Source organism: Triticum dicoccoides, chromosome 7A, assembly GCF_002162155.2.
Source record: "Triticum dicoccoides isolate Atlit2015 ecotype Zavitan chromosome 7A, WEW_v2.0, whole genome shotgun sequence".
NCBI classification, from domain to species: domain Eukaryota; kingdom Viridiplantae; phylum Streptophyta; class Magnoliopsida; order Poales; family Poaceae; genus Triticum; species Triticum dicoccoides.
In genome coordinates, this window is record NC_041392.1 from 627,498,358 (window position 1) to 627,510,717 (window position 12,360).

The 12,360-nt window shown below is 44.0% G+C and overlaps 1 protein-coding gene and 1 pseudogene across 1 annotated transcript; one reads left to right on the plus strand and one right to left on the minus strand.

Moving 5' to 3' along the window:
* Window positions 1-201: 201 nt before the first annotated feature.
* On the plus strand, window positions 202-4,126 carry LOC119332740. Its single transcript, XM_037605892.1, has 2 exons — window positions 202-303; window positions 1,126-4,126. The coding sequence occupies exon 2, from the start codon at window positions 1,898-1,900 to the stop codon at window positions 3,455-3,457; it is 1,560 nt and encodes a 519-aa protein (XP_037461789.1). The 5' UTR covers window positions 202-303; window positions 1,126-1,897; the 3' UTR covers window positions 3,458-4,126.
* A 1,536-nt stretch (window positions 4,127-5,662) lies between these two features.
* On the minus strand, window positions 5,663-9,405 carry LOC119327644 (annotated as a pseudogene).
* Between the last annotated feature and the right edge of the window lie 2,955 nt (window positions 9,406-12,360).

Consider the following 12,360-nt stretch of genomic DNA (forward strand, 5'->3'; position numbering starts at 1 on the left):
ATATTTTCTAGGGTTTTTTTTGAGACAAGGAACATTTTGGTGACGTGTGCTTGTCTTACGAAGCTACAATCTGACCCAGCCCACAACAAGCACACACAAAAGCCCACATTAGACTGTCGATACAATCCCCACGGCCTTGTTTGAAGAGAGCGAGACTGACACTTTAGAGAGAGAGAGAGAGCTGCCCGGGCGGTTCTGGAAGCGAATGGGACGGAAAGCGAGCCGCCTGCGGCGACGCCGCCAGCCGCCAGCCGGCATCAGCCCCACCACGTCGCCGTCGCCTTCGCTTGCATCCTCCTCAAGGTATGCACTCTCCCCGTCTTCCCGCTCCTCTTCACCTGAACCCCAGTTTCTCGTCGCTTTTTCCCTCGTTCATCTCTCTTGTACGCGTCGTTTGCCTACTCTGTCGTGCAACTTGTGCAATCAATCGTTCTCGTGGGAAGAACTCGAATCGCGTCGCCGCTGTCCTAGGTTTAGATTTTTCACTCGATTTCGCCGTAAAGGATACTACTGAGCCTTGGAACCCTAGATGGGATGTGCATGTACGGATAGTATAATTGGTTTGTTGGTTTTGAGAAGAAAATTAGGTCGAGTGTTCGTCGTACCCCAATATGTGATTTGCAAATGGAAAGGAGTACAAAAAGTACCCAAGCAGAAGAACCCGTGAAATTCCAGAGTATCCGTACTGTACATGTCCTGACAGTCGGTATTGGTAGCACATTGTTATTTATAGAGCTATAACTGCAGCTGTTTTATTCAGTGTTTACAGCCAAGCGAAATGTCATAGCGTTTGTCACCATTTCAGTATCATGATCTGAAGATGCAGATGGTTTTCACTGTCACGAAAAGTTTTAACTACAGGGTGGCTTTCCAAAATAAAATTCTTATCTGTGCATGCTGTCATCTTAGCCCTGTCATATAACCATCTTACAAAATAAATCGATCAACTTGCTGCTTATTTGTAAGTGTCGACTTTCTTGACATTTAAGGGATATACAAGATCTGGAGAACAACACGTGCTTAATTGCTTGTCCATGGTCCAAGCATGCTGTCTGCCTTTTTTCATTTGTTACTGGACTAATAATCTTTCTAACCTTTCTGCCTTGAATTTGTTGTGTTTTGCAGAGAGTTTGCCATCATGCAAAGCCCGAGCAAATTGCCTGATCCATCTGTCTCTACTCCCCCAGGAGTGTTGGGGCACCAAGGTTGGGCTGACCTCCCAGATAAACTGCTTCACTCCATTGTTCCTCTGTTGGGATCTTTCCTCGACCTTATCGCGTTTGCTAGCACCTGTGGTTCTTGGCGTGCTGCCTTCTCTTCGTACCCATCCAAACCTACCATCTGCACCAAACTCCCGCCTCTCCTCGTCCGACCCAATGTCTGTGTCGATGCCCCTCATCTCCCTTCCAGCAATGGTTGTCACAAGCTACGCACATGTAAGGTCATTGATCTGGCCAACCAGAACAGAGCCCTCCGCTGCCAGATTCCTCAAGAAACTTTTCAGAGGATGCGTTTTGCTGGCTCTTCCTATGGGCATCTCATCTGCTGCCGCCGAGGAAATTGCCTTGTTGTTGATGTGTTCACTGGTGCCGAGGTTTCACCTCCATCTCTCCCATTCAGTGGTGACTGTGAGCAGGAGTTCTACTTTGGCGGCACCCTGACAGCTCCCCTTGCATCACCCAACTGCCATCTCCTTGTCAGCACACGATCCTCCCTGTTTGATTGGCCAGTTGGAAGTGACTCTTGGTCTGAACTCAAGCTTTCTGATGCACGGATAGATCAGATTGTGGAATCCAATGGTCAGTTCATCGCCATGGATTATTCCCAGAGGATCTACATTCTGAAGTTAGCCCCCCAGCTTGGCCTGCAGGAGATAGCAACTTAGTGGTGGGACGACATGACTGAATGCCCATATCTAAGACCATGGCTGGTGGTCTGCGGTGATATGCTTCTCATGGTTGACCATTACATGAGCTTATCATTTGGAGCACCAGTCTTGTATAAACCCTACCACCTTGATATGTCGACCAGACCTGCAAAATGGGTGGAGGTGAAGAAGCTGGACAATTGGGCACTCTTTGTAGGGGGTGATGTGAGGAGCCCGCCGTTTTCTTGCTTGACCCCAGAGAAGTGGGGAGGGAGGAGCAACTGCCTGTACTACGCCCATTACTCTCAGCCTTGGAGCGTACATGGATTAGGTGACGCGGCAAATGCTGTGTGGGATCCTTCCACCGACCCTGATCTTGTGTACAAGAGAAACTGGTACGGCCAGCTGCAGGCCTTCTGGGTGTATCCAAGCATGTTCTATTCTGATGCTCCAGTAGTGACGGGGCACCAAGACTGGGCTGACCTCCCAGATAACCTGCTTCACTCCATTGTTCCTCTGTTGGGTTCCTTTCTCGACCTTATTGCGTTTGCTAGCACCTGTCGTTCTTGGCGTGCCGCCTTCTCTTCATACCCATCCAAATCGACCTTCTGCACCAAACTCCCGCCTCTCCTTGTCCGGCCCAATGTCCGTGTCCAAGCCCCTCATCTACCTTCTAGCAATGGTCGTCACAAGCTACGCACATGTAAGGTCATTGATCTAGCCAACCAGAACATAGCCCTTCGCTGCCAGATTCCTCAAGAAACTTTTCAGAGGATGCGTTTTGCTGGTTCTTCATATGGGCAACTCATCTGCTGCCGCCGAGGAAATTGTCTTATTGTTGATGTGTTCACTGGTGCTGAGGTTTCACCTCCATGTCTCCCATTCAGTGGTGACTGTGAAGAGGAGTTCTACTTTGGTGGCACCCTGACAGCTCCCCTTGCATCACCCAACTGCCATCTCCTTGTCAGCACTCGATCCTCCCTGTTTGATTGGCCGGTTGGAAGCGACTCTTGGTCTGAAATCAAGCTTTCTGATGCACGGATAGATCAGATTGTGGAATTCAATGGCCAGTTCATTGCCATGGATTATTCTCAGAGGATCTACTTTCTGAAGTTAGCCCCCCAGCTTGGCCTGCAGGAGATAACTACCAAGTGGTGGGACGGCATGACTGAGTGCCCATATCTAAGACCATGGCTGGTGGTCTGCGGCGATATGCTTCTCATGGTTGACCATTACGTGAGCCTATCATTTGGAGCACCAGTCTTGTATAAACCCTACCGCCTTGATATGTCGACAAGACCTGCAAAATGGGTGGAGGTGAAGAAGCTGGACAACTGGGCACTCTTTGTAGGGGGTGATGTGAGGAGCCCGCCGTTTTCTTGCTTGAGCCCAGAGAAGTGGGGAGGGACGAGCAACCGCCTGTACTACGCCCATTACTCCCAGCCTTGGAGCGTACATGGCTTTGGTGATGCGGCAGATGCTGTGTGGGATCCTTCCACTGACCCTGATCTTGTGTACAAGAGAAACTGGTATGGTCAGCTGCAGGCCTTCTGGGTGTACCCAAGCATGTTCTATTCCGATGGCCAGTGATCGTCGATGGGGCAACTACAGCTTGCTGCTCTACCAGCTTCTTCTGGAAACTATCTCTTCCAACAGAGATTTATGCAGCTTAAAAAAAGGTGATTGCTCATAGCGGCAGCCGTACTGAAGCTTTTGCTGTTAGTTTCATCCTTCAGTTTTCAGGACATTGTAGGAGAAGTTTATGGTGGCGTTGGTGATTGCTCAAACCTTCGCCAGTTAGTTGTCATTCAGTTTGCTGTTCAGTCTTTGCACTTTATGGATATGTACTTGACTACGTCGTATTGCTCATCTGTGCTGGAGTTGACAAGCTAAGCGCCCTGTTTCTGCATGACGAAGAGAGTGTTCATGCAAGTGCTTGTGCTCTTATTTGCATCTTAATCTCTTTTATTTCGACAAGCCAATTTCAACAACCAGACTTGCATAGCAAATTTTGCTTGAAGATAGATGATGTGTCCTCTTGAATTCGCTGGGTCTGTGTGAACAAGGCGTTTTGTTTTCAGTTATTGTAACAAGAGTTGCACAAGCACATGCGGTTTTGTTGTGCATGTGTGGTTACTGGTGCCTCAGAAGCAAGGCATCACTGAGGTGTATGCTTTGATTGGTTTGTGTGCTTGCCCTTGGGATATTTGCTAGAGTTTTATAAGCTTGGTGTAACCTGGGTGATTGTGTTCTTCGTGATGCCTGCTACTTTTCAGGCTAATAGGAATGTGATCTCCCCGCGTGAGCGCGCGCCGTGACGAAAAGGCTATGTTGCGTTTTCGAGTAGATAATAATTTCTAAATAGTGATGAAAATTTTTATCTGCTTTGCCGTGTATGTATGGAGGAACTAACATGGCAGCAAGGAACTGTCAGTATCAATATTCAGTATGATCAATTCACGGTTGATGCACATCTAACATGTCTACAAGATGAAAACGATATACAGAGCTGTTGATGTCAGCGTGAAATATCACTTTGCCATTCATACTTCATATGCGCATAGATTTCAAGACACCTGAAATTCGAAATGCATTACCGTTGAAGAACACTAATTTCCCCACAAATGAAGTTAGTATCAGGGGTTGCATCATGAGTTGCTCCACAAAAGAAGGCTTCTTCAAACTTCATATACAAAACAGTAGGGTTCTAACAGAGCCCAGTTTCTAAAACGGGCATTATTTTGATTTTGCACTGTACGGTTAACAAATACTCCTATTTTAATCGAAAGAATATTTAGCCTGTACAGCAGTTCTCTGAGAACATTTTTATCTCCTTGAACATTGCAGTGTTCATCTCTGTACGGGTGTTTGTTCTCTGACAAAACATTGGACTTTGGGTTACTCCCTTCACTGCAAAACAGAGTAAAGATTCTACATTACTCCAAGGAATCGTCCACTTCCATTTTGTAGCAATCAAGTGTCCATTTACATTTCTTCAGTTCCTTTCTGTACACTTGGAATAAAAGTTCAGAGGCAGAGGTGAAAATTGCAGTGTTCATCTCTTAGGCCTTTTTTAGGAATACAATTGGCTTTTATCGTCCCAGGAAAACTCGAGCTCGGGAGTTGTTGCTTTGTTGAAAGAAGAGAACAAATATCATAAGTTCAGGCAGTGTGAACATGTCAGTAATATGTGTTCAAAACTTCAAATGCAAGAGTATTAGACTGAACTTCTCCAAATTCAAACAAGTTAATACTCCCTCCGTTCCAAATTACTCGTCGCAGAAATGGATGTATCTAAAACTAAAATACATCTAGATACATCCATTTCTGCGACAAGTAATTCGGAACGGAGGGAGTACTATTGCACGTAAACCTCATATATTTCAGTGGGCTCTGTACACTTCAGGGATGCTTCGATTTATGAAGAATGAAGAGCTGAAAGCATCTTCATTGTAGAAACAAACAAAAAAAGCACCTTGATTCAGCAGAGCCAGACATGAGACCCTACAGCGTATGTAACCTTTTTTTTTTTGCGAGATCGTATGTAACCTTTTGACTAAAGGAAGATGCATCACACTTGAAAAGTAAAAAGAAAAAAGAATATGCAGCACTCTAGCTGGTTACTTAAAAGAAAAGGAAAAATAAAATTATAGCAGGAACTGTTGCAGTTTAATAAGGGAATATGATTTGAGCAAGGCATGTGTGTTAATAGAGTGCGATGTGTCAAGGATGAAACACTAATTTTGTTGAGTAAATCCATTCATCAAGTAAGATGGTGCTGCATAATACACTTTGTAAAGAAGAGGATTGCATGTACTCCCTCTGTAAACTAATATAAGACCTTTTAGATCACTACAGAGTGAGTAGAAGATAAGGGCAAAAACACTAGAGAGCTGACAAGCATGTCTAGCGCGGCAGGCTAGCGGATGCGAGGAACTCCTGCTCCAAGCTATAGCACGCGTTTTGGTTACGCTGAGATGTTACATGATAAGTTCTCCCGGCTAGGTTCATGGCCATGGACTGGTGGCCTTGCATCTCATACTCAATGGCTGAATCAGCCTGAGATGAATTCGTCCAATTCATTCGGAGTTGCTGCAATGCTGTCTCGACTTCCTTCATTGTAGGCCTTTCCTCACCTTTTAGCCTCAGGCACTTCTCCGCAAGAGAAGCAACCCCGTTGATCTCTTCGTCGGCCGCTTCTTCGAGAACTTGTGCAGCCACTATTTCTTTGGGTTGCCTCGACCTGATCTCTGAGAGGAAATAGTTACACAAGCTCTCGGCCATTCCCGACTCAGCTGTAAAAACAGGTTTTTTCCTGATAAGAAGTTCTAGGAGTACCACACCAAAACTGTAAACGTCACTCTTCTCATTTAGCTGCTTAGTATGGTAATATTCTGGATCTAGGTAGCCAAATGTGCCTTGCACATTTGTGACAAGATGAGTTTGATCAATGGGGACAGTTCTTGAAGCGCCGAAATCCGAAACCTTTGCAGCATTGTTCGCGTCCAGGAGTATGTTAGAGGACTTCACATCACGATGGAAGATTGAAATCGAGGCTGCAGAGTGGAGATAACACAGAGCACCCGCAACTTCTGATGCTATTCGAAGACAGTCATTCCATGCCAAAGAAACTATGTTGCTAGGATCATGATGGAGAATTTCAAATAATGAACCATTGGGAATGAAGTCGTACACTAGTAAGGGGACCTCAGTTTCAAGACAGCACCCGAAAAGTTTCACGATATTCCAGTGGTTTATCTGAGAGAGGATTGCAACCTCGTTGATAAAATCGCTGATCTCACCTTCCCTGATAATCTGGGATTTTTTTATGGCTACCACATGCTGGTTTGATAAGATCCCTTTGAAGACCGTGCCATGCCCTCCGCGTCCAAGGATGCGTGCAGGATCAAAGTTATTTGTTGCCCTTTTAAGCTCTTCTATTGAGAAAATCTTAGTATTCTCACTCGCATTTTGATCTGCTGATATCAACTGTTGTAAGAGAAGGCCCTTGTTCGTCCGGAAATACTTCCTTCTTAGTTTCTTCTGGACATCTCTTTTCCATCTTCGAATGAGAAATATTGCACTTACCCCAAATAGTAACATGCCAAAGCCACTGCTAAGCCCAGTTACAATACCTACCATAATGAAATTGATGCATCAGTCCTATATCTTGATTATGTTTTGAGAAGAATCGAGCATGCAGTATATATTTGCTCACCTAAGAAGATATTTTGCTTTCTTACTGGACTGCACTGCATTTTTGTAATATCATATTCTGTATGATCAGGGCACTTGGTGCAGGTGTAGTTTCCCATAGTGTTCTGGCAATTCCCTTTGCAAAGTCCTGGTGTCCGTTTGCACTCATCAACATCTGTAACCATATCTCTGTCAGGAGATACATAACATTTGTACAAATAATAAACTACAGTTGTAAAGATAAAGAGAAAGGGAGTACCTTCACAACCATCTGGGATGTATGGATTTCCTTCAAAACCGTGCAAGCATGCGCACCTGTATCCAACATAACTTTTGTTGGAGCTGATGACACCCAGGCAGGAGCTATGGATACTTAGGCCCTGTTCGGCACTGGCCCAGCTCCGCAGAATACGAGGATCTGCGGAGTACCTCTTCGGCCACTCCATAATTTTAAACTGTAGCTCCGGCCGCTCCGGGAGAGAGTCGAGGAGTGGAGAGCCTCCGAACGGGCCTTTACACACGCATATCCAGAGGAGTTTTTTTGGCTTCTTGGCATGTAAGATCATCAACAGCCCATCTCACCGAAGCTGATTCCAGGGGATCAACATACAGGGTTGGTTCTTGAAGTTCTGAAGGTTGCAATATGGTGTTAAATATCTCCTCCCCAAAACTTGAGTCATATTTGATTCCCAGAAGCCCCTCACTGACATTTATGTATGTCACATCCATGAGGCCGCCATAATCCCGGAGAATGGGTACTGTAGTGTCTGAGCAGTCGAGCTGAAAAGTTTTCCTCGCAGAACAGCCTTCTTCTATGCCGAAAGGAAATGGGACACTGATATTCCCACACTGTCGAGAACAATTCGCCTTTCTTGGTCTTGAATTATACTCTATTCAAAAGAATTTCAATTTTGTCAGATACTGTCTGGAGAAAAGAATCTTCAGATTAGCTAGAAAGCAAGATTATTATGTGTAGCCTAGCACAAAAGGAAATAATTTTTTACCGGAATGAACCTCCACATACAAAAAGTGTCAGGTTGTAGTGTCATAGTTAAAAGACCAAAGGCTAAAATCATGTGTATCATTTCAGAAAAGCTGATGCTTATGAGACTAGATATGCCCCAAGTTTATTTGCTAATTCACTTCTTAATGGGATATATATTTTTAAAAATTAATTGATATATCTTTTATAATCCTGGAGTTACTTTTGTAGAAGTACATATGCTCTTGTTAAGGTGTGAATCCAAAAGGAGCAAGTTATGTCCTGACTGACAACAAAAACTCCTGCGACAAAAACCTTTCATAAAAGACACATAAAAGACATGATGGAGGAGATTACTGTGGTCAGGCGAGCAGCCATCGGAGATATACGGATTGCCTCCATAACCGCTATTGCACCGGCAGACATAACCAACATCAGGAAAAGTAACCGTGCATTCGCTGTGTTTGCTGACACATGCATAATTGCTATTTTTCATGCTCCTGGAGCAGTTCGTTTGGTCCACGATACTCCATCCAATTTCTGTCGCAATATTTATGTTGATTGTATCCCACAAGATGCTGAGATGAGACTGTGTTTTCATCTTACTTGTTTTGTGGCGAACAAACTGTACCTCGACGGTATGAACAAATATATCTGCATGTACGGAGCACGACCCAGGCCCACTAGGATCCTGCCTGTACACTTGCTCTGCAATCTTTTTGCTGGGACAGGTTACCTTACAAACCAACCTAAGATTACCAACATCTTTATCTACCAAATACACATCCAAGTCACAAGCAATGATAGTAAGGAACATCGACTCGAAAACGGTAAAACTATTCCCCGGAGTCCATGACATGTTGTAGCCATCGACATCAGATTTCATTGGGATGGTTTTAGAAAAATTGACCGGAAAAGCATTCAGCGTCATGCCACCGGCGTCAATATTGGCGACAACCTCGGTTGTACTACCATCATCCAAGAAGAGTTTTGGGGGATGAGTGGTGTGGTTGCAAACTAAACTGAAGTCAGAATTCCTGGAGCAGCCAGCTTCTATGCCGAATGGGTAGGTGAAGGTCACGTTACCACATATACTTGTACAGTTGCCAGTAGATGGGAGAGTAAAATTTGAAGAACCCGTGCCGGTGCTGTCGCCATGGAGGGACCTTGTCCTTAACCGACCCAACAAGCGGTTCGGAGGCTGAGCGGTGTTCCCGTCTACGGTTCTCAAAACCGCAGATGCTCGTGCTTCGGTCATCACTATCATGGCAAGTATCCTTGCAAGTACGAGCAAAGCAAACATGGCATGAACTGGGCGATTCACACCTATGCTAAGCTTGAGAGCTATTCTGTATTTCGTGTGTGGTAGTAATTGGCCATAGAATACCACAGCTGGTGAAGCTCTATTATAGATGCCTGACGGGCACTGAAATTCAAAGATGTCAAAATCACTGATGGGCCCCTGTATTGTGTTACTAACAGAGGAAAGTTTTGCTTTGTCCTCTCAGGGTAGGAAGTTTCCTCATTGAGTCAAAAAAAAAGACATGATAGTATTCACATTAAGGGCAAAAAAAAAGCACGATACTCCGGTATGGCAGTATATCAACCATGTGTTAACTATACAACGACAACAGGGGGTGGGCTCGAAATGATGAATCATTAAGCTAAATTGAGGTCAATACAGCAGATATGTTATGGTACTCTGGTCTCTCTGTACACTTCAGCTGTGTAAGTAAATAGTACTACCTCCGTAAACTAATATAAGAGCGTTTAGAATACTAAAGTAGTAATCTAAACACTCCTATATTAGTTTACAGAGGGAGTACTACATAATACTCCTAGTAGTATAGAAAATCAACAAAGAGATAGGGAGGTACCTTGTTTTAGAGATATACGCCAATCATCAAGTGACCTTGCCCATCAAAATTTGCAAAGTTAGCGATGCGCTAGTAAGTTGAAAGTGATCGTTAGCATTCCAGAATATCATACGCACCACTGCCCACAGATAAGGTACTACAGTTTTTCCACCAGGGTTGAATGAACTGGAATCGAGCGACGACAACGACCGGTTGTTCGTTCGCAAATCTGTTGAAAAATCGTAAGCTATGCTACATCAATCATCACTTACTCGATAGACTGTTAAGGTGGGAACTAGTCGATTACCAGCTATGATGTGGCCTGCATCCGCCCCTGAGCCCCACTTGCCAGTGCCGGGCGCCGGCCGCCAGCCGCCAGCCGCTGGATGGTGGCCGGCGGCTGCCCGTCGCTGGCGGTCCCCTTCTCTCCCGCAGCGCAGCGAGCCCAAATGTACGAGACGACTATAAGTCACGGGCTGCCCATCTCTTGTGAAGAGCCTCAAGTCTTTCATGACCAACTCTTATGGATGGGTAGTCATTGTTGAATTCACATCAAAAGAGGAATAATATCACAAACTTCTTAATGATTCAGGGGTCTGGCGGCAAGATAAGGAATTGAAGGATCATATCAGAGACTATTTTTCTCATCTTTTCACATCAAAAGTATTGCAACCGAACCATGAGGTTCTTTTCCTTGTTCAGAGAAGAGGTGACGACTGAAATGAATAAGGCCTTTCTTGCCGAAAATCCTTTTCTGAGCCCAGGCTCATCTGCCCTCGCGTTGAAGAAAAAATAAATCAAAACAAATACTAGATTTTTTTTTTTGCATAGTAGATAATTTGTTGCGTGAGGTCCACTCTCATTTTCAATTCATTTGGACATCTGAACAGCTCTCGGCAAAAAAAAAAAACAAATTTGAAGTTTGTAAAAAAGTTTGCCGTTCATGTACTGTTCTAACCCGATTTGTTTTTTTGCTAAGAGCTACTCAGATATCCAAATGATCTGAAAATTGGAGCGGTCCTCACGCAATAAATTATCTATCACGCAAAAATATTGGATTTTTTGTGAATTGTTTTCTGACCGTGTGCAGATGAGGCTGGGCACCGAATTGCTGCACTCCTTCCTTACTATGTAGAAGGTTTTGCGAGCGGTTAATACTTGTACTATCCTTTCTGGATGGAATGACATTGCGATTGTGATGATCCTCAAGGTTAACTCATCAGAAAAGGTTACCTAATTTAGGCCGATGTGATGTGGTGTATAAGGTTATTGCAAGATGGTGGCTACTTGTCTGTAGGTTTTTCTTCCAGAAATTATTAATCTGACCCAGGGTGCTTTTGTTCCCGGAAAAATGATTACGGATAATGTTTTAATGACCTATGAATGTTTCCATACAATAAAAAATAAGAAAGAAGCGAAAGAGGGGTTGTGTGCTATCATAATCGATGTGCATAAAGCTTGTGATAGGGTTGAGTGACCTTTTTTGAAGGAGATTATGCTAAAACTAGGTTTTTTGGAGAACTGGGTAAATGTTATTATGTAATGTGTATCCACTGTTGAATATCGGGTTCAGTTTAATGCGGAAGAAAGCTGAAGTTTCAAGCCTATGAGAGGATTACGGCAAGGCGATACCCCTTATCTCCTTATTTGTTTCTATAATTTACGGAGGGTCTGACTGCTCTATTGATGCGTGCGGACGAGAATGGAAATATTTTGAAAGTGAAAGTTTGAAGAGATGCCCCCTTCGATCACAAATCTTCTCTTTGCCAATGATTCGTTGATCCTCATGATGGCTAATATGCACAATGCTAAGACCCGGAGTCAATTTTGGATTTGTATTGTATCGCTTCGGGGCAAATGGTGAGTGTCGAAAAGTCTAGTATATTTTTAGCCTCAATACAAGTGTCGAGGTTAGAGAACAAAAGTGTACCACTCTGGGTATTTTGACCGAGGCTCTCAATGACAGATACTTAGGTCTGCCAGCCAATGTTGTCTTCGATAAAGCTGATTGTTTATAGTATTTGGTTGATGCGTTGTCTTGGATAAAGCTGATTGTTTATAGTATTTGATTGATCGTATTATTACGAAAATCACTGGTTGGAAGGAAAATTTATTATCTGTTGGAGAGAAGGAAGTTCTTCTCAAGTCTGTTGTTCAAACCATCCGCACCCATGCAATGTCGGTCCTTAATTTTTTTACAAAGATTTCAACATAATTGTTGATGCGATGTCGTATTTTGGGTGGGGAGACGAGGACAACTTGAGAAGGATGCATTGGATGGCTTGATGGAAAATGTGTGCCCTAAAGAATCAAGGGCGATGGGCTTTTGTGATAGGCTAGGCGGTTTCTTGAGAACCCAGACTCCGTATGTGCTACTATTTTGAGAGTGAAGTACTTCCCTGATGGCGATTTACTGGATGCAAAGTTAAAAGAAGGATCCTCATTCACTTGGTAGACTA

Coding starts and splice junctions, on each gene's coding strand:
- LOC119332740 (XM_037605892.1), top strand. CDS start 1,898: ATGACTGAATGCCCATATCTAAGACCATGGCTGGTGGTCTGCGGTGAT.